This window comes from Oreochromis niloticus, linkage group LG14, assembly GCF_001858045.2.
Source record: "Oreochromis niloticus isolate F11D_XX linkage group LG14, O_niloticus_UMD_NMBU, whole genome shotgun sequence".
Taxonomy (NCBI): domain Eukaryota; kingdom Metazoa; phylum Chordata; class Actinopteri; order Cichliformes; family Cichlidae; genus Oreochromis; species Oreochromis niloticus.
In genome coordinates, this window is record NC_031979.2 from 17,530,834 (window position 1) to 17,558,515 (window position 27,682).

A 27,682-nucleotide genomic window follows, 5' to 3' on the forward strand; every position below is an offset into this window, starting at 1 on the left:
TAATAGTAAGGGAATTACACTATTCATGGCATGTCCAATCTACCCTACAACACCTTTCTTGCACTGGGAAGGAAAGTGCAGACACTGCTATAATTACACATTAAACATTGTTTCCCTCTTAGGCAGAAAGAAGTTAGCCTGTGAAACAAGGTTATCTTAAGACAAGTGTGCTTGGGATCATGAGGTATTTCAGTTACATTTCCAAACGCACTAGTACACAAAAATTTGAAAAAGCAATCATATACGTGAGCAAGAGTCAGCTCAATTTTGTGGTGCTCGTACTACATCTAGTGGCAGGTTGACTACATTGCAGCTGAAGATGAGCTTGGAGGTTTAAAACTGCGTGTGGTGTAGTGAAGCGGGAGTTTAACTCTTCCCACAACTTCAGTTAAATTACACAACTTTTATTGGTTGAAAAGGGATACAGACAGAATTTGAAATTCTAAAAACAAAAAAAAAGATAAATTAGGCACCGAACAAGAGTGTTTCATGCAGATTTAGGAAATGAAAACACCCTTTAGAGAATTTTTGGTAATTCCAGGGAATGGGGAATAACAGACTGGCTCCTCTTACCAAAAACTGTAAATATCACAAACATTTTACCGATAAATATCTTCAAGGAAGTAAAAGTTAGACTGAAATAAATATTATGCTTAATAGCATACAAAAGGTTACATGTGATAACCTGAGAACAGTCACCTGAGAAAACATCAGAATTGTGGAGAAGACCGCAATATCCCCAATTAGGGAACATTTAACAGCCATTTAAATAAAATACAGAAAAAACACATTTCCCTTGTATTCAACATTGCACCTTACAAGGAACTCTGGAAATACTGGAACTTACTGCACAATACACAAAATTTGCTTAAAATTGACAAGTTAATGTCCACAAAATGTTGTGAATTCCACCTTTTCTTCATCCATACTTTTTTCAGTATATGTCAGTTATTATTTCTGACCCCAATGTAGTACTATTCTATTAAAAAATAAACAAAACCAAAAAAAAATCAACACTAAGATGACTGTGGACTTTTCTTTTTTGTTTATTAAAATAAAAAAATATATAGTATTTACACTGTTGTTTAAAAATCTAGGGAAAAAAACATTAAAAATTGGCTACAGAAGGAATGTACAGAAGGGGATTTTAAAGTGCAGCAATGACAGTATTTTTTTAAATGACTCATAGTCCTCAAGTGACCATTGTAGCAAGTGTGCCAGGTTCTTCCCGCAGCGGTTGGTGTAACAACAAAGTACACATATACATAGTATACAAATACAAACATACATATCTATAATTCCTCCAACTTCTTGTTTTTCATCTTTCATCACATGGCGTCAGGAGGTATTTCTGTCACAGTTTTCCAGTATTCAACAACCTGACCGCACACCGCTGATAAAGTCTCTGTTTTTTTGCTTTTACATAGTGAAGTCAGTCATTCTCACTTTAGTGACGCACTTTGCTTCACCAGTAAAAGAACAAGATATGATACTTCCTCAAACACTTAAAAGTCACAAGTGTCGAGTGTGAAATGTTAATAGCATGCAGTTCCTGGTGATAGTCACTCACTCTTGGCGAGGACCGGTGAGGTTATTCCTATTTTGCATGGAACCAGTTGATCACAGTGTGTAATTGACACTGAGGAGACAATATCTGTCGCTCTAGATCCTTGAACGTTGATTTAATGTTGTCCTTCACTGGTTCACCCCTCAAGCAGCTTCTTTTTCTCCATTTTTTTCACAAAGTGATATTTCCACCCTGGATTAAATAAAACACAGAAGGAAAGAATTAGGCAGAAGGAAAGAATAAGGAAAGAACAGTAAAGTGAAAGCACATATGACTATCTGTTCTAATTTACAAGCAGAAATCAAAAGTACAATTTTGATTTCTATGTAAAGTGACACAGTATCAAAAGTATCAAAGTATTAGGACTACACTATTATGGACAATTAAACACTTACTTACGCCTCATTTGTATTTACTCTCTCTAGCCTCATACTGCCTCCTGAAAAACAACACAGAGCCTGCCATGAGTTTCTGCACATTTTGCATTATTCATTCTCTTATTTTCATGTCCCTGCAGTTTTACACGTGTGTGCAATCTCTGTGCTTACCTGTCCGTCTTCTCCAGCACAAAAAACCTGCAATCATGACCACCACCACCACCAGTATAAAAATGGCTGTCACAATTACTATATCAATGCCGTGTTGTGTCTGATGAGCACCTATCAATAAGAACAAATGCATATCAGAATCAAGATTATTACAAAGAACCCCACATGACAAATAATATGAAATAACAAAAAAAGGAGTCATTATATTTAATTACCCTGAAGAACACAAAAAAGTGAACTGAACTAAAAATAAGGTATGTCTGCCTTTATTTTTCCAAGCTGACAAACTTAAAAGTCAAGTTAAACTATTTAGATTTCATGAAAATTAACTACTGAATGTTTTAACTTAAACATTTTCCTTAAATCTGAATTAAATTGAATTCATTTCACAGAACTAACATCAGTACAAACCCCACCACACTGTTCATTAAGCCACTCTATTCTACTGTAATTCCTCTGCTTTCGTTACTGACATTTAAACTGTGATTCTTAATTCTGGAAAACTTTTATAGCACACTCTTAGCATATGCAGAAAAGACTCGTTAATCTTTCTTTTCAGTTCATTTTTATTTCAAACATATACATTCACCAACATTTCATAAAATCTTTCCATGCAGTTGTTTGAAAAGGAGTAGGCAGAAGTATATACTTATTTAGCCCTGCCCCCTCAGGTTTACATCCTCATCATCTAAATGTGAACAACAAAAACGTATACAATGCCTTCAACTTAGCAGAAGGATTGATATCTTCACAAAGTGAAACTTGTATTTTCCCACATTGGGCACTGCAGTAATACTACACTACTACTGCTGTCAGTGCTGATATTGTGATGGTTATCAACCCAGCAACCCCACTGTATTCACAGTGTCACAGCTTCACTATTTTAACATGAAGGTAAATTAAAAACCACCAAGCAACTGATCAGGAAAGAAAAGGGAACAATCATTATCATTTAATATGTCAAAACATGACGTATAGTAATACTGCAAAGCTCTAAAAAACCTGGAACTTCCCCCACGCACCCACTCTGTTGTTGTATCAATAAACATTATATAGTAGGCTCAAACAAAATTTACATTTCCGTAATACCTCAGTTTAAGAATAAATGCAGCACGTAATTTTATCAGGTCAGTCTCAGCAGTAATTTGAGTTTGATTCTGCAGGGAATGCTTTGCTATTCAGTCACTTTCATTCGTCTTGCTGAAAAATGTAATCTAGTAGCCTCACATAAGTTTTAAAAATCTCAAAAATCACCAAAACTCAACCTAAACTGTTCTGTGTAAGCCACACAAATGCTGACAGAATAAGAGGATGTTGCTATGAAATAAAACAATAAAGGGGATATATGCCAAGAGATTTCCACTGGCTTTCAAACTTCCCAAAACTTGTCCAGTAGCTAATAGTGGGAACTACTTTGATAAAGAAATAATTGTCTTTTCTGAGATGAATAGGCTACTCACAGACTGAGATCTCATCTGAAGTGACGTCACCCACGGAGCAGCTGAACTTTATCTCCCCGTTCGAGCAGTTATAACTCACAGTGGTGGCAATGTTATACAGCAAAGTACTTGAATTTGGGGATTGGACCGACTTCACATGTTCCCATGTCTGCCTGATGGTATCATTAGTGCTGGTAACTATAGCCTGAATTATCATGCTGGATTTTGGGTATCCATTATTTGATGTACACGTTGTTTGGCAATTCTGACCCTGGGTTTCCTTGTCGCAGACTGGAGGACTGAATACAGGTCTGCTGTACTTTGCTAGAAGAAAGACACAGGGAAAGTGATATCAGCCTGGTGTTTCCAACATGTACAAAGGGACCGGCATATATATCTATATGAATATAAACAAAGAAAACAGCTGTTTTCTTTGTTTATATTTATATTATATGCACATACTTTACACTATTGTAACGCTTCATCTTAAGGGTCTATTCACACTGACAGTCATATAAAAATGAACTTCATGAGATGAATTGAACACATAAATACCTGTAACATTGAGGGTTATTGAGTCTTCGTTAATATGCTGCTCATCTTTGTACCGAATGAGACATTTGTATTCCCCACTGTGTGAGACCTTTAGGTTATCCATGAACACAGATGAAGTGTTTTGATCAAACTTTGTGTTGTTCCACGTTGTTCGTAGTTCTTTAGATGCATGATATCCATTAACAAAGACGTTGTCTTTTTGGAGGTAAAGAAAGTCAATGTGCTTTACTGATTTACCAGAGCAGTGAAAAGTCACATTTCCACCGACCTCCCCTGGGAGACGACTTCCTGTAAAAAATAAATAAAAAAGGAACAGGGGTGAAGTTTTAGGGCATATATCTTTTATTAAAGAAAATATCTAAAGGGAGAAATGAATGCAAACAGTTTCTATTTTAGGGCAGACGTGTTTCCATGCGGTTTTGTTTAAGCTCTTGCAGAGTTCCGCTGCATGACGCGGTAGGCAAATTTCAGTTCTTCATAAGCTCTTTTCTCTTTCCTTTTGGTGCAAAATACACGAAGAGAACTATTTCGTTTTTCCTGTTTTGAAGTGTGAGTGTTTTTGACTGATTATCTACCAACTCGTAAGAAAACATCTCTGGCTTTAGCTTCCAGATATTCAGATTTTTCTGCTAATCGCATTTTCCTGCAGTTCTGGGCTGGACTGGTAGCTGGAAACTTAACTGTGGGAATTAAAGGGACTAAGACAGGAAAGTTATTATATTCTGAAGGAAGACATAGAGAATAGTTTGGAAAACTGGGTTACTTGCTTTCTTGGTAAGAGTTAGATGAGATGAAATAGTCAACACTCGTGTTTGCACACTAAATTCGAAGCTAAAACCAAAAACCCATTAGCTTAGCTTGTGTTAGCATAGGTTGCTGCTGTAATGGCTCGTTCAGTTATGTGGATGGCAGCTTCCTATTCATTACAAAGATGTGCGAATAGCATTGATCTACATATTCACCTTTTACAAAGAAAGGAAATCTCCTAAAAAGTTTAACTTCTTCATAAGACCACTCCATCAAACTAAGAAAAAATTAAAGTTATGTAAATCTGAGTTGGGTGAACACACTTTTTGCTTTCTTTCCTTAGCTAGTGATGTGCAACCAAGCATAATACTGTCATATCACACATTCTTAGTCATGTAATAAACAACTGGTTTCTGTGTTTAACCACAATGAACGAGTGCTGCTGCTGAACTGCTCACCTGTGACAGTGAAGGGCCAAGTCAACGTCAGAACTAGAGACAGCAGCAGACCGAGGGAAAACCTTTGAGTTCTAGGAACACAGAAAAAGACAAATTTACATAGTTGTCTAAGTAATGGTAAATCATTAAAGTGACACGCAGAGATAAAGAATCACACACACTTTTTTTTGCCCCAGTGCCTAAAGATAGCTGAGATAGCTGACGGTAAAAACAACCAGGAAATAACTGAGACAGTTCAGTGAACAACATCTGTGGCCAAGCAATGATCGAAAAACACAGATAATGAACTCGGGCCAGATTTGCTCTCTTCTGTCACCAACTTCTTAAAGCTAAAATGATCACTTCTCTTTTCAGTTCAAGTAACAGCACAAGTGCACACATGAGATCAGTGGGAAGGCTACAACCTCATGTCTGGATCCATAAGCTTTCACATTAACCTTACGTTGATGTCAATAACTAGCTAATATAAATAATTAATAACATAATATTTAAGTAACAGGAGGTATATAGGAGGAAACTGCTTTTATAATTAGAACACCAGAAAATTACATTCCAAAATTAAAGCATGTTTGTAGTTACTTCCTGGTAATCTTTTTGGGCCTTACTTACTGTAAGTCTTACAAGTCCAGTCACAACAGTGGCACATGGATATGTATCATAGCAACAGTTAATAACAGGAACATGTGACTAGGTGTTAAAATATCAAAAGTGCCCTAACCACATACAAGTAACAATCTAAATGCTGATGAGGGACTCTGAGGTCATGTTGTTTACAGAAACGACTATAAGCAACACGCTGTCTTGTGCTGAAATCATGATGGGAAAGAATAGAAAATGGGAGCATTACTTACAGAAAGTGATACCGGCTCCAGGTGGATGCCTGTTAGAAAGACAAACCGGTTAATCACTGTGATGAAATGGATCATCTTTTGTTCTGATTCCTAACAATGTAGTGTGAGATGCAATCAAGTGGTACATTTACACCTGAACACTCAAAAATAACTTGAGCAGTGATTTCTCACCATTTGTCATTTGTCAGGAGAATGATTGTTTTGTCTTAAAATAAAAATGCTACACAAGGGCTATATCAAACACCCAGCCCCGAAACCCACCCAATCCTACCTTTTCAATGAACTAGAATCTTATTTGAAACATCTGACTGGCTCTTTACAGTCATGTTTTAGGGGAAAACAGGCTGTCTCATCCTGAAAGAACACACCCAAATGGTTTTCAGTATACAAGAAGCAAAAGGAAAGTCCCAGTCAGTATAAGAGAGGGCTTGTTCTAAAAGGGTGTATTCCTGTACCTGCTAGGAGAAAACAACAGTTTTCTTTTACTATGTGTTAGGTATCATAGAAACCAAATGCTAACCACATAAGCACATAGATTATTACATATCCTCCCCTGTGTTCTATAAATTTGGAAAATAAAAAATGAAATATAATATATAAATAGATCAGTTTCCTCCAACAAGAAGCACAGACTTTATCTGTTTTTGATAAACTAGTTTCACTTGAAATTGTTTCTAAAACTATTCATGAGGAAGTGATCTTTTTTTTATGTGACTTTGCTGGCAGTGACCAAAAATCTCAGGAAATTCCCACTTGGAAAATCAAATCGGGATTGTTTCAGTTGTAGGATATGGTGTAATAGGATAAAGCAAAAAAAAAAAAAATCACATATGCTTATCTACATTGTCAGTAAGTATCTGAAGTGAAGGCGTTTTAAAGAGGCTGACCAGTGGAAACACCCCTACCCTTCATGAGTGGCCATTTAGCAGCAGTGACTGTCATAAGTTGAAACAAAAACAGAGGGAAATCCCAAAGGTCAAGTAACTGCATGGTGTAGTTAGTTTCAGGAATACTGATACAAAATGAACCGTGGAAGTGATACTAATGCAGATGGATTTCTTTTTTTATCAAGGACTCAGATTAAAAAGTGACAATTTTATCCAACTCTGATGTGGCCATTGGGGGAGGGTGGTTACATTTCCCTAATGAGACATCTGAGAGTAAGCTGTGAATAGCATTTTGTTTGTTTTATGCTACATAAATAATTTACAGATCTTTGAGGTTAAAATAACAGAGCACATCTCCAAACTCTAATGCTATTCACACAATGCAAATTACAGTACTTACAAGTATATTTAAAAATAGCATTTCTGATTCTGTTTTGCAAATCAATCTGTGAATGTATTTTTTTTTTTTTGCAACTTCTGCTTTATCACTACACTCCTGTGCAAACTGAACAGCATTAATCAGCAAGGCTTTGCAGTACATGGGAATTCCCCTGACGTAATGATTTGAAAGAACACTGCCCAGTCTCCTGAGCTATTCTCACACACACATACCCACCTCTAAATTCCTTTTGTCTTACAAATTAAAAACCTCACACCTGGTTCACACAATCAGCTGAATTCACCCAAATGGTTTCATGACTCATCTTCTTCTTTTTAGATTTTTTAATCTGAATGATACTAAACAATAAGCCAGACTGTAAAGAATTTTGGCTCTGTTTGTCTTCTAATGCTGACACTTGCCGCACTCGACCTTTGTTTTTCTCAGTGATAGACAAAACACAAAAGTTACTTTCTCTTTCCTTTCTCATTCTCATAACTATTTGTGTTCAACTCACAATTATGTCATGCATGGTGGACACACTGTTTCATACTAAAGTCGTTTTCCTAGAAATGTTGTACAGTCACATAGACATTCAGTCGTGCTGAAAAAATATCTACATATAACAATTTCGATATATGTATATACATATGAATGTCTATCTGTTTATCTATGCTAAACGCCCAGGATTTTTTTCTCTGCTTTCTCTTTGAGAGCACATCTATACTAGTCGTTACCATTACCGTCACAGTTTATACTACAGAGCTTAAACACATTTCCTCAGAAGCATTCATCATTATCCATTTTCTTCCGGTTATCCGGGGATCCGCATTCATTTAGCTATAAACCCCTTCTCGGTTCTTTGCTAGCTTTGCAATAGGCATGCTGTCTGTGCAGCTGGTTACAAAGAGTTGTATTAGCAGTATATTTTTTTCTGTCCTGGATGCAGTTTCCACTTTACCAAGCCATTTTTGTTCTCTGAGACCTCCCTCTTTCCCCAGCCACTTCCTCCAGCTTATCCAGGGCAACACCGGGGCGTTCCCAGGCCAGCCGAAAGTTTCTCCAGCGTGTCCTGGGTCTACCCTTGAGCCCCTCTCGGACGGCTGAACTCCTCACCATATCTCTAAGGGAGAGGCCATCCTCCTTTCGAAGAAAGCCTATTTCTGCCGTTGTATCCGTGATCTGAGTATTAGTTTCAGTTGAACACTTAAAGTTTTAACTTGTATAAGGATTCAGCTGAAGCTACAACCGACCTGTTAATTTGTTCACTGCTCCTGAGGCAAGCTAGAATAAAGCAATGTAAACAGCGAGGTCCTGACACACATGCCTGCACACTCCGCTTCTCTGTCACTTTCACATAGCCTCGATTTGTTTACACGGCAGCTTACATTATTGAGTGACTCACATTATTATTATTTTTTGTATCTCATAACAGCATGAATGATGATGGCAGCCCTAATCAATTCAAACACTGAGTATGTGACATTATCAAACTTAAAATGAAACAAACACTTACCATCATGCTCTCGTGCTCTCTCTGTTAAAATGAATGTGCAGACTCCCTTAACAGTCTACTATGCTAAGGGGGAGGAGGAGGAGGAGCCACATTAGTTCCTCTTTCTTAGCTGAGCTGCTTCATATGCTAGTAACAAGTTGTTACTAGCATAAAGGCTAAAGGCATGAACACTGACTGTTTTGAAAATGTAGTTAACGATAACTAGAAAATCTAAATCAAATCTTTGCCTTTCACGTGGCAAAATCAACAAGCCTTATAAAGAACTACACAGCTGTGAAGATTTTGATTGTGTGTATGTGTCTGTGTGTGGGTGTCTGTGCGTACCTACTTTTTTATGTGGTGATACAATCAGCCTACACTTCCCTGTCCGAATCAACTTCTGGCTCAACTAAACATGTGACAGAAATTCTTCGGAAGAAATCCCAAATAGTTGTCGTGGTAACAGACTATATAAATGATAAAAAAAGAAACTTAAGAGCAAAGTTAACCTTAGTTTATTGGGCCTTTTAAGGTAATGTTCTAGCATTGACTTTTTTTGCTCCACTACATGCCAGAAACATCAAAGTGCTTCAGTCAAATTTCACCAAATGTTGTGGGAAAAGGATATTTTCTTTCAGGTTGTACGGTAACACAGACATAAGCAAGCACCCCAGTTTTATGGTTGTAACACAATAAAAATTCACATTTTTAAAAAAGGCTTTAGATGAAACACCATGCAATGTTCATTTCGATTTTTCTATGAATCTTCGCTAACATGTGTAACTTCAGACTACAGTGAATGCTTCATTGTGCCACCTATGTACTTGATTGTTTGCTAAAACTGGAGGGAAGTCTTGGTTAATGCACACAAACACAAAGACTTTGTGGCTTTCTGTGTGGCCCTGGTATGGATTTTTCTCTGTGGCTTTTGACGTTTTATTACAGTCAGTGACCTGTGAGTGTACAGCACACGCCCACCTTTGATTTTTCATAACATCTCTTTAAATGACCACAAAGTGTTTCACATTGACATTATGTTCTTTGAATTCCTGTCAACTTTTCTAGAACTTCTTTTGTTTTTCTTGTTAAATAATTACAATGTGTCTGATGACACAATTATTAGTTGATTATTCCTCCATATATGACATTTCCAGGTGGAAATCTCTAATTTCTAGTGTATTAGAAAGGTTATTGTTTAATTTAACATTTAAATGATAAAGATTTACACACAAAGCATTTCCCTTCCTGTGACCTTTAGCTCAATATAAATGTTGTTCATACGAAAGTATTTGGGATGTTTCTTGTAAAAGTTCTGTTTTCCTTTGCATTGACCTTTTCAAAACATGTTGGTTAGAGTGGCCTCGGTTAAAAGGGGGAGTGTCTAGCTGCGAGGAATAGGGGGAATACCTGAGATGGGCGAGCAATTTCTCACGAGGCCATGAGGTCACTGACACACCCACTTAGAGAAAAAAATTCTCCACAGCACCTGGAAAATCTACTCGGATTTAATAATGAAACAATGTGGAGAAGATTTATCAAATAATCTGGGAATTTTTTTAAGTATCCAGGGAGAATTTAACAAACCGCTGCATTATTTGTAAATGACTCAACCTTATGTTTTTCATTTAACATTTAGATGACAAAGCTTTAATGAAAAGGAATATTATTTAATACACATAAAATAGTTAACTGTGGAACAAAAGCTACTTACGTGAAGCTATAAAGTATAAAGCTGATGAAGTTGTTTCCCCTTTTAAAAAGTTGATATCAAGCATGAGCTTCTAAGGGAAAACAAAACAATGAAAATGTTTCTTACAACTTTCATATTTCACATCAAGATCTTCTACATACTACCTTGAAACTTTGTCTTACTTGCTTGGTGAAAAAGAAACATGCTGGCAATGAGCACTATGTGGGAGACAATAAACAAATCAGCTCTGTGTGTGAAACTCCCCTCACACAAAGCAAAGGCTGAATATCTCTGTTAAAATAATTTTACAGGAGTCCCTGCATAAAACTGCATGTTTATGGCAACAGTATAAGCCATTTAAATGTGCTTATACTCCCTAAAAAAATGATGACCACGATTTACATATGTCTACCAATCCAAGTCAAGACAATCAGATCATCTAATTCCATCTCATCCTATCTCTACACCAACCTTGTCCTCCTTCACTAAATCCATGAATCTTTTATGTGGCATTCTTTTTTTCTTCTCCTGCCTGGCAGCTCAATATTCAGCATCCTTTATCCAATATATCAACTTTCCCTCCTCTGCACCTGTCCAAACCATCTCAGCCTTGCCTCTCTAACCAGACCGCTCAGCCCGAGCTGTCCATCTGATATACTCATTTCTAATCTTGTACATTCTGTTCATTCACAATGAAAATGAAAAACAATTTCAATTCTGCCACCTTCAGCTCTGCCTCTTGTCTTTTTGTAAATGCCACCTCTCCAAACCAAACATCACAGCAGGTCCCACTGCCCTCTTGTAAACCTTCCCTTTCACTCTTGCTGCTATCCTTCTGTAACAAATCACCCCTGACACTCGTCTCCACCCACACATTGCCTGCACTCTCTTAATACCCCACGTATTTAACCTCATCTACTTTTGCTACTTTGATCCACCTGTCTCCCTCTCATTCATATACATGTAATCAGCCTTGCTTCTACTGACTTTCATTTCTCTTCTCTCCAGTGCATGCCTCCACCTCTCCAGGTTCTCTTCCACCTGCTCCCTATTCTCACTACGTATAACAATGTCATCTGCAAACATCATAGTTCACAGAGACTCGTGCTTGATCTCATGTGACCTCATACACTACCAATCAAATGTTTGGACACACCTTCTCATTTAATGTTTTTTTCTTTATTTTTACTACTTTCTACATTGTAGATGCATACTGAAGATATCAGATAATGAAGATAATATATGAAGCAAGATATATGGGATTATGCAGCAAAGAAAAAAAATTGATAATTCTAAAAATATCTTATATTTTAGATTTTTGACAGTAATCACCCTTTGCTTTGTTCACAGCACTGCAAACCCTTGCCATTCTCTCAATGAGCTTCATGATGGTTTTCACTTCACAGATGTGCCTTGTCAGGGGTCATTTGTGGAATTTCTTGCCTTCTTAATGGGGTTGGGACCATCATTTGTGTTGTGGAGAAATGATCTACTGATCTAATCTTTGTGCAACACAGAAAAGATGAACAGATGATCTCTACATGCATGGTTTCCACCATGAAGCATGGAGGAGCAGGTGTGATGGTGTGGGGGTGCTTTGCTGGTAACACTGTTGGGGATTTATTCAAAATTGAAGGAACACTGAACCAGCATGGCTACCACAGCATCCTGCAGTGACATGCCATCCCATCCGCTTTGTGTTTAGTTTGACCATCATTTATTTTTCAACAGGACAATGACCCCAAACACAGCAGGCTGTGTAAGGGCTACTTAACCAAGAAGGAGAGTGATGGAGTGCTGCGCCAGATAGTCTGGCCACCACAGTCACCTGACCTAAACCTGATCGAGATGGTTTGGGATGAGATGGACCACAGAGTGAAGGCAAAAGGGCCAACAAGTGCTCAGCATCTCTGGGAACTCCCTCAAAACTGTTGGAAAACCATTTCAGGTGACTACCTCATGAAGCTCATCGAGAGAATGCCAAGAGTATGCAAAGCTGTAATCAAAGCAAAGGGTGGCGGTTTTGAAAAATCTAAAACATAAAACATGTTTTGAGTTATTTCACATTTTTTTATTTACTACAAAATTCAGTATGCATTCATTCATAGTTTTGATGCCTTTAGTGAGAATCTATAATGTAAATAGCCATGAAAATAAAGAAAAAACATTAAATTAGAAGGCGTGTCCAAACTTTTGACTGGTAGTGTATGTCAACCTGTCGATCATTACTACAAACAAGAAGGAGCTCAGAGGTGTCCTTGATGTAGTCCCATCCCCACTTTAAACCAATGTGTCACTTATATCGTGACACTCACCACTATCTCTCTGTCCTCATATATGTCCTGTACCACACTCACATATTTCTTTGTCATTCTTGACATCTCATATAGTACCACAGTTCCTCTCTTGCCACCCTGATTCATCAGTCCCACTTTAGGGTCTCTGCACTTGCTGTAATAGTAACTGAGTGATTGAAGACTGAACACAAAGTTGACTTGAACTCGTATAACGGAAAAGACTGCTTTAGACAGTGATTTGAGAAATGTGTGACCGCAGATTTGATTATCAGTGTTTCAGTGTTACTAGCTTATCAGGTTTAAAGATAAGTTGCAAATTTTGTAACATATTTACTTTCATTTATAACAATATCTTCATTCATGATGTAAATGCGCAACGCGATATGAGCACAGTGTGTGCCAAATGAATCAACACAGAGTCGGTGAAAGAAACGAAACTACTTACAGAAGGGAATCCCTATTTTTGAAGTGGTTTTTGCCATGTTTACAAGTATGAGTTCCTTATCCAAGACCGAAAATGGTCAGTCTAGGATGAGTAATTTATGTCTGGCAGGGAACCCTTGTCTTAAAGAAGAAGCTAGCCACATTAGATATAACAATACTGATTCAGTTAACACAGCTGACTGTTCTTAAATTAAACTGTGTGGAAATGAAAGTGCACGCAGCAAACTTGGAGGGGGGAAACAGCAGCATACACCTAACGTCTACACCCAATGTCCCACTTTCTTCAGCTAAATAAGATTAATAAACGTGAGATTAATAAGGTTTCTTACCTCTGCAGGTCACACTGGCTCACAGTAGCTACTTGACCATTTCCTAATGCTAATATAAAACCTACACCTTTTTTACTGTGACGACGTCCGCTATAACAAGAGCTTTGAAATTTCCAGCTAACTCCCGGACTACACTGCTTTGTTGTCTGTGAAGCCGCCTATACGTCGCGGTTTAGCTCAGTTCGCTGCACGGATTGATAAGACTGCGAGTGTTTTACAAACTGTATCGTGATCTTTTAGTTTGAAAATCTCCGTCTGCTTGCGTAGCTTCCGGAATGTCGCCTTTGAAACAGTAGCCGAATCGCTAGCATACACTACTCGACTATTAAAGTAACAAGGCAATAAATACTATTGCATCCTCACATTTCTATGTGGTAAAACAAAGCAAAACAAACATCATATTTAATGTGGCCGCATACGTAAATGCCGCATAAAAACTACGTAGGAATAGCTGCGTCACGTGATACAAAAGATCGTCGTTGTTACCTGGCAACCACACTAGCATTGGCGAACTCCCTTACACACAGAGAGGGGCAATTTTGCTAAAACTTCAAACCATGGATTAAGCATTCAGAAGCTTCCAGAGTTTGGTTTCTTTTGACGACATAACGGTATGAAACCAGATATTCTGTAGCTTGACTGTACGCCGAAAGTGAGCCAGCGAACTGATTGATGCACTGCACTTTAATGTACACAGGCAAAGCTAGTGTTAGCTATTAGCTGATGGTTTACTGATGGCCATTCCTTTGCCACAACCTGGTACTGCTGCTTTTCCAGGCATAAGTCTGATTTTAAACAAAACAAAAAAGCGTAGTGGTTTGATGTGCTAACGATGTTTTAGCGCAAACACAGAGATAACAGCTACTAATTTAGCAGGGATATCAGCAATGGGTCAGTTCAGCGACTCTAAATACTACCCGATAACCTCTAGCTGGACACTGAACCAGTAAATGTAGGTACTGGTTCAAATAGGCTGTTCAAATAGAAATTTAACCTCTTTAGTTTGATAGTATTTGATATTAAGGCATATTTCTTGCTGGATAAAACAGCAAAAAGGCGAGATTACCCTGAATAACCATGTATATCAAAGCCGCTCGTTATGGTTATTTTGAATTATTGTTATTTTTATATTTATTCTCAAGATCTATGCTTGATAATCAATAAAACTGTGTTTACTCTTTAAAGACGTATTCCTTCACAATTATCAATTTATCCCTATGTTTGGATGTCTTTGCTTTCTCACTGCTAGTATTTTAGTTCCAGCAGAAAGATGCCACATGGTTCAGATGATGCCCGCAAGAAGTTTATTCTGACCACAACTGGAAACTTCTATGGATTAAAGCCATCATCATCACTGACTGACAGCCCAGAGCTCAATAACTTCTTAGATGATGGAAATGAATTTGTCTTATCTGTCAGCAGATATGACAATGACCTTCGCTTATCAAATAAGGTAATACGTTTTCTTTAAAAAAAAGTTATTAAAATGTAAAACCATTTGTCTTAAGGGTTGTATTACACATCCATAGTTGTTAAACTGATGCAGTGTTTAAATCTATAACATTTTTCAATCTAATCCATATTTAAAAACAAATTATCAATAAATATATTAATGCAATTAATATTTATATCTCTAAATATCAATTTAACAAAGAAATTGATTGGGGCTTTTTATACATGATTTTTAAACTTCCATCCATTCACTTTCTCCAACTTATCTGGGTGCTCATCAAAGAAGTAGAGATGTTAGACATCCCTCTCTAGATGGTTTGATTAGACTTTGGTCCCTATATAAAAGGGAAAGCTGTAAAGCTGTAAATCAACAACCTTCCTTTCATGCTCAGCTCTTGCTTCACCACAGCCACCAGTATAGTGTCTGCTCACTGCCAACACCACACCAGTCAGCCTGTCAGTCTCCTGGTCCACTCTCCCCTCACTTGTGAACAACATCCGATATACTTGAACTTCTCCACTCAAAGCAGAAACTAATTTCCAACCTAGGGTGGGCACCTTTTTCTGGCTCTGAACTGTGGTCTCTGACACAGAGGTGCTAATTGGAGAGGCAAATAACAAAATGTTATTTGATGTCCTGTAAAGTTACCTTCCATGTGTTGACTTGACGGTGTAGTGCCTTTTTAATTAAAAAAAAAATCTCCATCCTTTGACACAGATTGAAGCTGTGGGGGAGACTAGAGAGAATGTGCTGGTGTTCTTCAAGCTGCGTCCCACAGTGATCACAGAAGATAACCTTCATCACAGCCTTCTGGTTTCATCCATGCTGGAGTCTCCCATTAACACCCTCTATCAGGCTGTCAGACAGGTTTTCGCACCTGTATTGCTAAAGGTGAGTCTGTCCCTGTGCATTGAGGGGTTCCAGATATGTTATATGAAAAATCTTTATCTGTAGTTAGACTAAGAAAGAAAGTTGGGTTTTTTTTGTTGTTGTTGTTTTTTTAAATTTTCCTTTTGTTCTCTCAAGGATGAGCGTTGGCGTTCTGCATTTGACCCTAAACTGGCTGGCCTCCTGAGTGAGCTGGAGCTGGGTCTGGGTTCAGTACTTCGCCAGTCTGGGACACAACCTTCTGCCAAGAAGGGTCGCACAGAGGAAGATGTCCTGGGTATGTGGACATATTGTTTGTAGAGTATATTTTAGCAGAAAGGGTGTTAGTGTCTACAGAATGGTAATGATACTTTTTTAAATTGTTGGATTTGGGAGAGATCTAATCATATGCATTATGAGTGGTAAAACATCTTGTTAGTATGTGTATGTCATTTTCTATATATATCACTGACTACTTTCTGACTTTTAAATAGTGTACATCATATTTCTTACACTCTGTAGGCATCCTGACTCCCAGCGATGAGTTCCAGTACTGGGCAGATCTCTCAGAGTCTGCAGAGAAGAGTAGTTTGAGAGAAAGAGCTCAACATTTCACTGAGCACTTCAAACCAATACAAAAGGTATGAATGCAAATATGTATCAAGACTTACTCATTTAAAAGAATGAATTCAAATCAAAATGAACACATTTATAAGATGCTAAATGTAGTTTTTGTACATAGGATGGAAGGTAATTAAACTATGAGATGAGAACTGTATTCTGGTACTGTCCTATAAATAATCTGGTAAAGCAATGTTATTTACAATATGATAAATTCAGTCATTTCCTTTAAAACTTAGCACTGTATAAGTGCTGTTTTCAACAGTAATTTGTTACTATTAAATAGCTGTTAACACACCGGGAGGAAACTAAAAATGATGACTGGTCTCTTTGTTGCCACCAGGAATATGATGGTCTCGATAGCCTGTCTATGTCTGATGTTATGGATCTGGTGGAACAGAGCAGGGACGCTCTGGATGACATTTGGAGGCAGACTGATTACGAGCCTTACCCAGAGACACGCATGGTCCGCCTCATGGATGTCATCGGTAGGACTCTCAGACAAACACAAACCAAAAAAGGGAAATGAGAGAAAATATTTGCCAATGACAGTACTTACTTACTCCATATATTACAAAGTAATAATTGGCAATATTTTGGGAACTGAAACAAATGTCCTTTTTTGTACTTGCTACGCACTGCAGCTACGTACTTTATGCCAAAAATAAAATGCTTACATGCTTTAGATTGCAGTGACGTACTATCCAGGACTGTGGTTTTTGGATAATATGTTGCCAAATATTCTTGTTATGTACCTGTGAAATCTTTTTTAAATTGTTGTTTTTTTAATATGCATATGTATGTAGCAACTGTATTCTTAATCTTCTTTTTTGTATTTCTTTATATCTAACTATACAAGGCGGAGCCCTGGGGAGATTTGTCCAGAGGAAGCTGAGTGGTCTTAAAATCTTTGAGGAACCATTTGTATTAGTGAGAGAGAACCTGAGAACGGGTTTTGCCATCTGTGAACAGTGGGTTGTAGCCTGTGAGCATCTGACTGGACAGGTATGGGAAGCTTCAGAAAATGAGAAAAAATAACAGTGCATTTGGAAAATATTCACAGGGCTTCACTTGTTCTACATTTTGTCATGTTACACGTTTTTAATAAATTAGCTAAAATTTCACTGAAACTTTTTTCACTTTGTCATTATGGGGTATTGTCTGTGAAATCTTCAGGTGAAAACTGAACTTAATCATTTTTAAAATAATGATGTAACATGAATCATTTTTGTTATTTTTTTCCTCAGGTGTGGAAGAGACATGCCCCCCACCCCTGGAAGGGAAACAAACACTCCCCAGAAACCCTGCAATGCCTCGCAAACAGATTGAATGAAGTAAACTGTGGCTCTGTTCCAGAACACTTCCTGTTTACTTTAACTAGAACAAGCAGAATTTTTCTTGTTTTGCTTGTTCTTGCACAATCTCTTTGTTGTTTGCTTTGAATACAGCGATTAAATGGCACTTACAGATACACTTTTAATAATCAGTTTCCTTCTTGCTACTTTTTCAGACGTCACATTTAAGTGGAATTTTCCCTTTCACGTTTTTTACCGAAGAAAAGAACACAGAAAAAGTGTAATGTAAGGACAGTAAAAGAGACTGGCCCTTAAAATAAATAGATAAATAAAAAAAATTGTTTTGGAGCTCTTGTTAAAATACAGTCAGGGCTAAGTTTTGTCATTTCATAAATTGTCAGTCTCTTATAAAGAAGACCTGTTATTTAATAGAGTATTTAATCTTTCAGAAAGGTTATATTAATTGAAACACATGTAGCCACTATCACACACAGATGCCTATTTCCTCTTCTTTTTTTTTCTGACAACTATATTATATATGCCCTGTTTTCCATGGATGAAACATGGATGTTTGTTATTCTACACAAAGAAGTCACAAGTCATATTGTTGACTCTTGTGATTCTTGTGAGAATGGATATTGGACACTGATGTGCACACTGTACACTTTTCCGTTTATGTTTTCCAGGTTGTGACTCTACGTGTGGTTCATGAGAAGCTGCTGTGTTTGCTACCAGGAGCGAAGCAACAGGCTCTGACTGTAGAGCGTGTTTTCGAACCATTCTCTGGGCTCAACCCTCTGCATTACAACCCTTATACAGAGGTTAGATATAGAGAACTTCATGTGTCTGTGTATCTTGTTTCTGTCATCCATATGCAACTGTTGTTGATTGTGGTAGACCGGGTGGTAGCAGTTTCAGTGTTTCATTGGTATTTATCACTTCTGAAGAATCACAGTTTATACCACATTTACCACTGAATAGGCTCTGTGTGGCAGAGAAGTGCTACCAGATGACTGGGAAAGTACAGCTGAACTGGTGATAGAAACCAAATTCCAGGAAGATATTTAGTGTGTTCTGAACCAATGAAGAAAGATAAACACAAGATGGTGGAATGAGGAAGCACAGAAAGTATTCAAAGAAAGAGATTGTCAAAGAAAAGTCAAGTCAAGTGGCTTTATTGTCATTCCAGCCATGTGCAGTGGTACAATACACAGTGAAACAAGACAACGTTCCTCCATGGTGCTACATATGACATATAACAGACAATCAACAGAGGATTACATAAAGTGCAATGTGCATAAATAGCAAAAAAACCCCAAAACAAAGACAGTGCAACACCAAACAGAACAGGATGATACAGACACAAGACGGTGCAGACACAACAGTGCAATAGAAATGTGCAAAAGATTAAGTATTGTGCAAAAAGTCACTTGGTGTATGAAGGTGTGCGTTTGTGTGGGTGTGTGTGTGTCAGTCCATTCACTGAGTGTTCAGGTCTGACGGCCTGGGGGAAGAAACTTTCGCAGTCTGGCAGTGAGGGCCTGAATGCTACGGTACCTGTTGCCAAAAGGCAGCAGGGTGAAGAGTGTATGTGAGGTGTGTGGGGTCCTCCACAATGCTGGTGGCTTTGCAGATGCAGCGGTTACGATAAGTGTCTGTGATGGAGGGAAGAGAGGCTCCAATGATCTTCTCACCTGTTCTCACTATCCGTTGTAGGGTACTGCAATCCGATATGGTGCAGTTATCATACTAGACAGTGATGCAGCTGCTCAGGACGCTCTCAATAGTCCCTCTGTAGAAGGTGGTGAGAATGGATAGTGGAAGATGGGCTTTTCTCAGCTTCCGCAGGAAGTAGAGATCCTAGAAAAATTAGGATTGTCAAGAAGAAAAAGAATAGTAGACAGGTAAATGAAAAAGCTTATAGTGAATTGTATGTAAGACTGGATGCTAAGGAAGGCAAAAAGGGCTTTCTTTAGATTGGTTTGAAAGGATGTGCAGCAGGTTAGGATGGTTAAAAATAGAGCTGTATTTAAAAGTGACAGGAGTGTGTTAAGAAGATGAAAAGAGTACTTTGAGAAGCTAATCAATGAAGAAAATGACAGAGACAGGAATAGATAAATAGAGAAGGAATGATCATCATCCGTGATCATGAAGTGCACAGGATTAATAATAGCGATCAGTGTTTACTCTGATTTTTTTTGTGTTTTTATAGCCTCTTTGGAGAGCAGCAGTGGCTCAGTTTGAGCGTCTAATGGCTCCATCAGAGCAGGAGGTTGCTGGCAGACTGAAAAGCTATATAGCTGCTGTGCAGGACAACCCACAACAGGTAGTGAAACATCACACTTCAGCTCAGGTTGTGAAATATTGTGTGGGTGTGCGCTGATGGGTTAACTTACTGGATATGCCTGTGTTTGTGTATTTATTTCCCAGCTGTTACAGGTATTTCAGAAACATAAGGAGCTGATAAGACGTCCCACCATCAGCAAAGAATTGCAGTCAGAGAGAGAGACCCTACTAGCGAGATTACTAGACTACAACAAGGGTACATAGTACAGACACACACACACACTATACACACATTTTTTTAAAAATTTCTTTCGTTTTTTGATTTTGGAATGGTCTGTCTTAACACTGGAGGATAAAACAAACACCTTGAATAAATCCTGTTTATGCATGCTGTATATTTATGTGACAGTGAATGCTGAATTAATGTTGCTGTAACATTGTTATTGTCCATAACAGCTGATTTTATTGTGTAAGGCTGGGAGAAAGAAATTTCGAAATGATTTTGTTTGAATAGGGCAATAAAATTCTATAGATGTTAGGGTGAATGTCCTGAGAGCAGTATGGTAAGTGTCTAGGAATGCTGGTATTAGCTGAATGGGATATGTAAAAAATATGTCTAATATGTCTTTTCTCTCTTGGGAAAATAGGTGGTAATAAATTGTCACTTCTCATTTCTGACCCCCCTCTACTCTGTTGGTTTTCTCAGGTTTGAAGACTGACTTTGAGAGTCGCTGCCATGGAAGTCCTGGTGACAAGTCCGGCCCCCTTATTGGCCGAAACCTCCCTGAGGTGGTCAACAAAATAGTTTGGGTGCAACAGCTCCTACACAAGGTGACTGGTTTATTTACAGCTGCCAGAATGGCGTTGTAGAGTATGGCACCAACATGCGAGCACACCTCTCCTAACCCTACTTTACTGGCCAAATAGCACCAAACCCAGGCTTCTCCACAGCAACCCAGGCTGTCAGTGGCAGCTCATAGATTTACCTGACATTAAAAAAACCTCTCGGTCAACTTTATTGTTATGACACGACAGTAATGTCAAAAATTATTGCTACTGGAACTTTTATGGCCCTACACTGTAAATGCCAACAAAATGTAAGATTTACACGAGGTACTGTGTTTAAGCTGGTGATGTACCACTTACTTTTGCTTTAATTATGAACAATTTCTTGTTCATTTACTTTTCTGCATTCATAGTTCAATCAAAATTTCCAACCTCGCTGGATGAAATGCTGCCTCCACTGTGTTTTACAGATTACTCTAGACACTTGCTGCTGTACCTCCCTCCTGACCTCCTCCTTAAATACTGATGACAATGAAAAGCAATGTGAAGCAGCGTTATCAAATTTGAATTAATTGCTCCATAAGACCTGCCACTGATTTTCAGTCTAATTTTGTGTAATTTGGCATATTTCGGCTGTTTCTCCCTGTTCCCCTTCCTTAAGAATGGCCTTTTGACAGCCACCCTTCCACAGAAACTGTTTCTGATGAGCCTTCAGAAGTCATTTGGGTCATTTAATAGTCCAGATGCATATCTCAGTTTCTGTGTCAGCTCTTTGCTGGATTTTTTCGTATTTGTTAAGGACATGACTTTCAGATACTGTTGATGTGCTGTAGATAATTTTAGGTCTTAACTTCTTGAATTTCCTAAAATATTCAAGTCCTCAAATTGCCCAGTTTCCTCAAAATGCCCAAAGATAGCAAAGAAAGTTTTCTCCCATATGTAGACACAATGCTGGCTTATATCTTTAGTTAGGTGCCTTTTTTATGCTGGAATAAGTCATAGGTCAGTGTTAAGAACTTAAAAACATAAAAAAACCCCTCTGAAAACGGTCAGGTACAGGGAGTGGACTGAAAATGAGTGAAAAAGCAGCTAATGTTTAAAGAAAAACTTTGGAAAAACTTCAGAAAGAACTATTGCTCAAGACCACTTTAAAAATTCTTTAAGACAGTCTCATTCTTGAAAGCAAGATATAAATAAATGTAGAGTGCTTAAGACTTTTGTACAGTGCTATAAAACAACTGTTACATTTGCAGTTTTTTTTGTTTCTAATATGTCAAATACAAAATAATTTCTGTGACAGTGGAAAAAAAATATTATTTTTATGTCTTTCATTCTTACAATAGGTGGAAGACTCTGTCCGCATAGCTGAGGCTCTGCTTTCAGATCTCTCTGGGTTCAAAGGGTTCCTGCATTTCTGTGATGACCTGCTGGAGATTCTGAGGGCCTATGAACAAGAGCAGTTTGAAGACTGGTCAAGAGATATACTTTCTGAGCTGACTGACCCAAAGTCAGGAATCAGGTCTGTAATATTTTAACCTCACGGTTACAAAATCCTAGAAATGAAAGTGTAAAGAAGAACTTCAATTGAAGCATCATAGAAGAGTATTTTGGTCATTACAGTTTTTTCTGATTGCTTAAGCACATTTTTTGTAACTATTGGCTATTTTTGCAAAACTCTACACACAAATAAGAAAACCCTTCACCTAATCAGCAAAACATTGTAGTTTTCTTGTAAAAGCGAATAACCCTTGCTTAACTCTCCACACCTTTGTAAAAATTGTATTTTCTGTTGGATACAACAGTTAACACAAGCCTTCACATTATTAAGCACACAATGCACCAACTACACACTGATGGTATGAATAAACAACACATCTGGCTTTTGCATTCTCTGTGCACAAGGTAGGCTATGTCAGTTTGAGGTCATACTTTTGTCATAGATCCGTAAGCATAGAGGGATCCAAACTTCAAGTACTGGTGTTTATTCACACACATCAAAACAAACACAAGTGTTTATTTCCAAGTATAGAATTATTTGCAATCGCCATATTGACTATATGGGTTTCTTGGTCTGCAGTGAACATGCTTCCTCTGCCCCCAGCATCTGGTCGTCTAGCAATTCTGTAAAGTAACAATTTCAGTATTTTTACATCTATGGTATTGTTGTGTTTCTCATTAGCATATGGCAGTGCTACAAGTCTTAGTGCAAAGTGACTGTACTAACCGATTCTCATTTCGAAATGTCCTTATGATGCTTGCTACAGTGTAGCGGCTCAAGTTAGGCTGAACCCGTTGGCCAGCTTCCCTCAGGGTCACTCCATGGTTGATTACATGGTCCACTATTGTAGCTCTGATGTCATCAGTAATTCTGTTTCTTACTCTTCTTACCCTTCCTCCTCCCCCTCCTTGTCCTCCTCTTGCTCCTCCTTGTCCTCTTCCTCTAGCTTCACCTCCTTGTCCTTGTCGTCCTCTTCGTCCTACTTTTTCACCTCCACGTCCTCTTCCTCGGGCTCCACTAATTCTCACTCTTCTCACTCTTCCTGCTCCCTCCATTTTACTCCACACAGACAGCTTACCTGTAGCTTATTTATAGTGCTTAGGCTGATTGCAAAGTGAACTAATTATCTAACAAAGTTGTCACATGTGACAGTGTGCCAGACAGTTGGCAAAATAGTGTAAATAATGGCCATAAATGTGTATAGTTTTGCTAGGAGTGTGTTGATCATTTGGAAATTGAGTGTAAAGCAGTGAGTTGTGTTTACAGTTCTGCAAAAAGAGTGCTGTGCAGTGGATTGTAGCTACAGGTTTGCAAGGTGTGTGTTACAAAATGGCAAACTGAGTGCAAAGCAGTGTTTGTGCTTTTAGTTTGGCAAACTCAGTGAGTGGTTTTGCTATAAGTATTAATAGTTTTAGAAATTATGCTATAAGAATCACAGTTAGGGTTTAAGCATTCAGGAAAAACTGTAATATACAAGTTTGAAAGAGGCATTTAATTCTACAGTATTATTAAATCCTTTTGCAATTGTATGCTGTTTTTTGTGTCTTTTCATTTAATCATTTAAAATAACCAGAGTGGAACGAATATTGGCTTGAATGGATGTTACATTTTGCACTTCTCTTTTCTCACACCCTGTATAGTCTTCAGGCCAGTAACCGTGTGATGGAGCTGGACCATGATGATGGCAGACTCAAGATTCAGTACTCAGACAGACTAGTCAGTCTGCTCAGGGAGGTCAGGCAGCTCTCTGCCCTGGGCTTTCCCATCCCAGCCAAGATACAACAGGCTGCTAATACTGCAGATAAATTCTACAGACAAGCCATTGTCCTAAAACAGGTGAGAGCGGAAGCTAAGACATGCAATATTTTTTCTTTCCTAATTTATTTATATACATTCAGTTGCCACTTCAGTTGTTACGCGCAGGAAGTCCTGAGTTACATCCTGAGTTTGCCCATTGCCCAAAAAAGGTGCTCTGTTGGATTGAGATCTGGCAATGGTGGAGGCCATTTGAGTACAGTTTATATAGTGCCAAATCACAACAGCAGTTACCTCAAGGCACTTTATGTTGTAAGATAAAAAAAACCCCACAACAATCTGATAACCCCCAATGAGCAAGCACTTTGGTGACAGTGGGAAGGAAGAATTCCCTTTTAATAGGAAAAAACCTCCGGCAGAACCAGCTGTGGCATTTAAATGATGATCAGTATTTAGTAAGTGTGGCAAGAACATATCCTTCAGACCATTACACCACTACACCAGCACCACCAGCCTGAACCACTGATATAAAGCAGGATAGAACCATGTTTTCATGTCGTTTACACCAAATACTGACTCTGTCATCTGGATGTTGCAGCAGAAATTGAGATTCATCTGAATTCCCTGTTCATCAGAACAGGGAATGTTTTTTCTAATCTTCTATTGTCCAGTCTTGCTGAACCCATGCAAATTTTAGTTTCAATTTCCTGCTATTACCTGACAGGAATGGCATGCAGAATGCTCTTCTGTTAGTAAAGCCCAATATAGCAATAAGGTTTGGTGGGATTTGTGTTCAGAAATAATCTTCTGCATATCTTGGTGGTAACAAATAGTTATTTGAGTTTCTGTTGCCTTCCTGAATTAGTCTGACCATTCTCCTCTGACCGCTATCATTAACAAGGCCTTTTTAGTTTGCTTGCTGATGTTTTCTCTTTTTCAAACCAGTCTCTGTAAACCCTAGAGATGGTTGTGAAGGAAAATCCCAGCAGATCAGCAGTTTCTGAAACGCTCAGATTCAGACTTAGACTAAATTCACTGAGTTGGTGCCATGTGATTGGCTGATTAGATATTTTTGTTAAAGAGCAGTTGAGCATGTATTCCCAATGTAGTAGCCAGGGTATATCTGTGTATATCTGCTATTGCTTTTTTATGCTTGTATTGTTACATATTACTGTTTTCATAGGTTGCTCATTTCTACAACACCATTGACCAGCAGATGATTCCCTCTCAGAGACCTATGATGCTAAATCTTGCCCTGGCCTTTGAGCATGTCATTAAGGTACAGCACACATTTGAAATGATTGTTTTACAATACTAATTGTATTTATTTGTTTTCTATGTGTAATGTTATAAGACTCAAAGTTGATGAGTACCTAATGCATACATAAAAAGAATGCATGTAAAGAAAAATGCATGATCCTTGGAACTTTGTTCACCTTGAAAATTTGCCTGGCATCGATTTTGTGTCTTGACCTGGAGATAATCGGTTTGCTTGTCTTTGTAAGAATCCTCGTTCTCAGTCAAAGAAAACAGGAAGTAAGCTGCAGATCACCTGGGACAACCCCAAAGAGTTAGAAGTCTACATTGGCAAGCTGCAGGCTGCTGCTGAAAAACTCTCCACCGAAAACAGGAAGTTACGAAAATGGCACACTGACTTCATTGAGAAGGTGCTAGCAGAGACACAGTATTTAAATTTTTGGCCTTTAGTACAGTTCTTTGCAACAACACTTCCCACTCAAATTGGAATAAATAGCAAAAGTCTTACTATTCTCTTTGTTCTTCTCCGTATCTGTGGGTACATTTTTTAGGTCGTGACACTGATGAATGTTGACCTACTGAGACATCAGCAGCGATGGAAGGATGGTCTTCAGGAGCTCCGTGCTGGTTTTGCCACTCTGGAGGCTCAGGTACTGACTGGAGATGTCTTTGATGGAATGTGTCGCTGATGTTTTGCCTAATAGGATTTTTATTTTGTGCATAAAATATTTCTAAAAAAATAGTTGCATTGATTTGGCTATAATAGTAAATAAAAAAGTAAAAATACGGAAGTAAATATGTCTCCATGTTTTCAGCATGACATTCTTATTTCAGGATAAATAATTCTGGATAAATAGTTAAAATATTATATGTATAGGAAATAAAAAGTGTGTGTTTATGTGTGTGTGTGTGTGTGTGTGTGTGTGTGTGTGTGTTTGTGTCTTTAGGGCTTCAGGTCTGATGACATGCGGGCATGGCGTCAGCACTGGAACCATCAGCTGTACAAAGCTCTTGAACACCAGTATCAGACTGGGCTGGAAGCACTGAACAAGAACTTGCCAGAAATACACATTGATCTCACTTTCAAGTCAGTGCCCAAAATTTCACTTGTCCAGCTTTTGCTTTCTCTCTTTGCCCTCTAACTCTTGTCATCTTCTTTTTTCCCTACTCTGCATTTTCTCTGCATCTGCATTTTCAACTTCTCTTGTCAATTACAGCAACTACTGACTTTTCCCCTCACCTCTCAGTTCTCACCCTTGGTCATATCAACAGTTTTCTCTACCTCTCTATCACTTCCTCTTTCTTCTAAAAGGGTAATATCGATTAATGTGGATTTAAGAGTAAACCGTGGAATCTTTTTAATCCTGTTCTTGTTAACAGGCAGGGCCGCTTACAGTTCTCGCCACCATTTGAGGAGGTGCGTGCACGCTATTTTAGAGAAATGAAGCGTTTCATCTCGATCCCAAACCAGTTCCGAGGGGTCAGCGCCCAGGGGGAGGAGCTCATCTTCAACATCATGATTGACAGGAATGCGTCTGGGTTCCTCACAATTTTCAGCAAGGCCGAGGACCTCTTTAGTCGCCTGGAAGCTATACAACACAAGTTCAAGGTGTTTTGACTTTTATAATTACTCTGAGAATGATTTGTTATTATCTTTCCTTTAGGGGAGCCTCTGTATAGTGTTTTATGTGGAGTAATTATCACTGTACAAAAATGAAAATTTGCATGATGTGTAATCCTTTGACATCTGGAGCGGATTTGAGCCTGGTCAAATTTGGAGTCGAGATTTAATCATTTCCGATAAGTGGAAATTATTTAAGTGGCTCAGCGCTTTTAGTATTATCATCATCATGGTTCTGACTTGATTTTAGTTTATCAGCAGCGTACTGTTTTATATGTACGTAAATTTTAAATAATGAAACATTTGTCACAATTTTCTCACTGAAGCATTGCAGTGAGGAATAACTGTATTGCACTCTTTGAAAGAATGAAACCTGGATCAGTCATGGTTCTCTTTTTTTTTCACTGAAGCTCTGTTGTTTTCACTGCTGTGTTCCCCTGCATACTACCATGACAGAACAGTAAAGGCAGTTGATTGTCTTTTCCCTTTAGTCTGCGATCATGCATGTATAAATTGCAGGGGGAAGCCCTCAGCTTACACCAGACTTCTCTTTTTAT

At 38.2% G+C, this 27,682-nt stretch overlaps 2 protein-coding genes across 6 annotated transcripts in view; one reads left to right on the forward strand and one right to left on the reverse strand.

Annotated features, from left to right (window-relative positions):
- Positions 1–388: 388 nt before the first annotated feature.
- On the reverse strand, positions 389–13,878 carry LOC100706994 (uncharacterized). Of its 3 annotated transcripts, XM_019367740.2 has the most exons (12): positions 13,687–13,878; positions 10,799–10,834; positions 10,638–10,707; positions 9,276–9,393; positions 8,948–9,010; positions 6,166–6,194; positions 5,315–5,385; positions 4,110–4,397; positions 3,576–3,878; positions 2,116–2,226; positions 1,967–2,006; positions 389–1,759 (listed from the first exon to the last, which is right to left on the reverse strand). In XM_019367740.2, the coding sequence occupies exons 5-12, from the start codon at positions 8,951–8,953 to the stop codon at positions 1,711–1,713; spliced, it is 897 nt and encodes a 298-aa protein (XP_019223285.1). In that variant the 5' UTR covers positions 8,954–9,010; positions 9,276–9,393; positions 10,638–10,707; positions 10,799–10,834; positions 13,687–13,878; the 3' UTR covers positions 389–1,710. The 3 variants fall into 3 exon arrangements, with proteins under 3 accessions (XP_019223285.1, XP_025753906.1, XP_025753907.1); XM_025898121.1 differs by lacking the exons at positions 9,276–9,393; positions 10,799–10,834; XM_025898122.1 differs by lacking the exons at positions 9,276–9,393; positions 10,638–10,707; positions 10,799–10,834; positions 13,687–13,878 and having other exon boundaries at positions 1,963–2,006.
- Positions 13,879–14,166: 288 nt separating this feature from the next.
- Positions 14,167–27,682, forward strand: part of dync2h1 (dynein cytoplasmic 2 heavy chain 1) — a 115,907-nt gene continuing 102,391 nt past the window's right edge. For 2 of the 3 annotated variants that reach the window (XM_005474647.4, XM_005474648.4), the window contains exons 1-19: positions 14,168–14,297; positions 14,936–15,139; positions 15,857–16,030; positions 16,166–16,304; positions 16,529–16,647; positions 16,971–17,115; positions 17,487–17,632; positions 17,875–17,961; positions 18,609–18,743; positions 20,135–20,248; positions 20,353–20,464; positions 20,915–21,039; positions 22,338–22,513; positions 24,133–24,328; positions 25,431–25,526; positions 25,753–25,914; positions 26,056–26,154; positions 26,452–26,591; positions 26,885–27,113. In XM_005474647.4, the coding sequence (XP_005474704.1) occupies positions 14,957–15,139; positions 15,857–16,030; positions 16,166–16,304; positions 16,529–16,647; positions 16,971–17,115; positions 17,487–17,632; positions 17,875–17,961; positions 18,609–18,743; positions 20,135–20,248; positions 20,353–20,464; positions 20,915–21,039; positions 22,338–22,513; positions 24,133–24,328; positions 25,431–25,526; positions 25,753–25,914; positions 26,056–26,154; positions 26,452–26,591; positions 26,885–27,113 (2,577 nt within the window). In that variant the 5' untranslated portion in view covers positions 14,168–14,297; positions 14,936–14,956. Of the gene's footprint in view, positions 14,298–14,935; positions 15,140–15,856; positions 16,031–16,165; positions 16,305–16,528; positions 16,648–16,970; positions 17,116–17,486; positions 17,633–17,874; positions 17,962–18,608; positions 18,744–20,134; positions 20,249–20,352; positions 20,465–20,914; positions 21,040–22,337; positions 22,514–24,132; positions 24,329–25,430; positions 25,527–25,752; positions 25,915–26,055; positions 26,155–26,451; positions 26,592–26,884; positions 27,114–27,682 lie in introns of all 3 variants that reach the window. The other variant, XM_025898120.1, reaches the window with a different exon arrangement.

What these genes read in the sequence shown, in the direction of transcription:
- LOC100706994 (XM_025898121.1), bottom strand. An exon ending in TTCAGATGAGATCTCAGTCT is followed by an intron (nt 2,227 to 3,575) that starts GTGAGTAGCCTA and finishes TCTTATTGATAG; the next exon opens with GTGCTCATCAGACACAACAC. An exon ending in AGAGTAAATACAAATGAGGC is followed by an intron (nt 1,760 to 1,966) that starts GTAAGTAAGTGT and finishes TATTTAATCCAG; the next exon opens with GGTGGAAATATCACTTTGTG.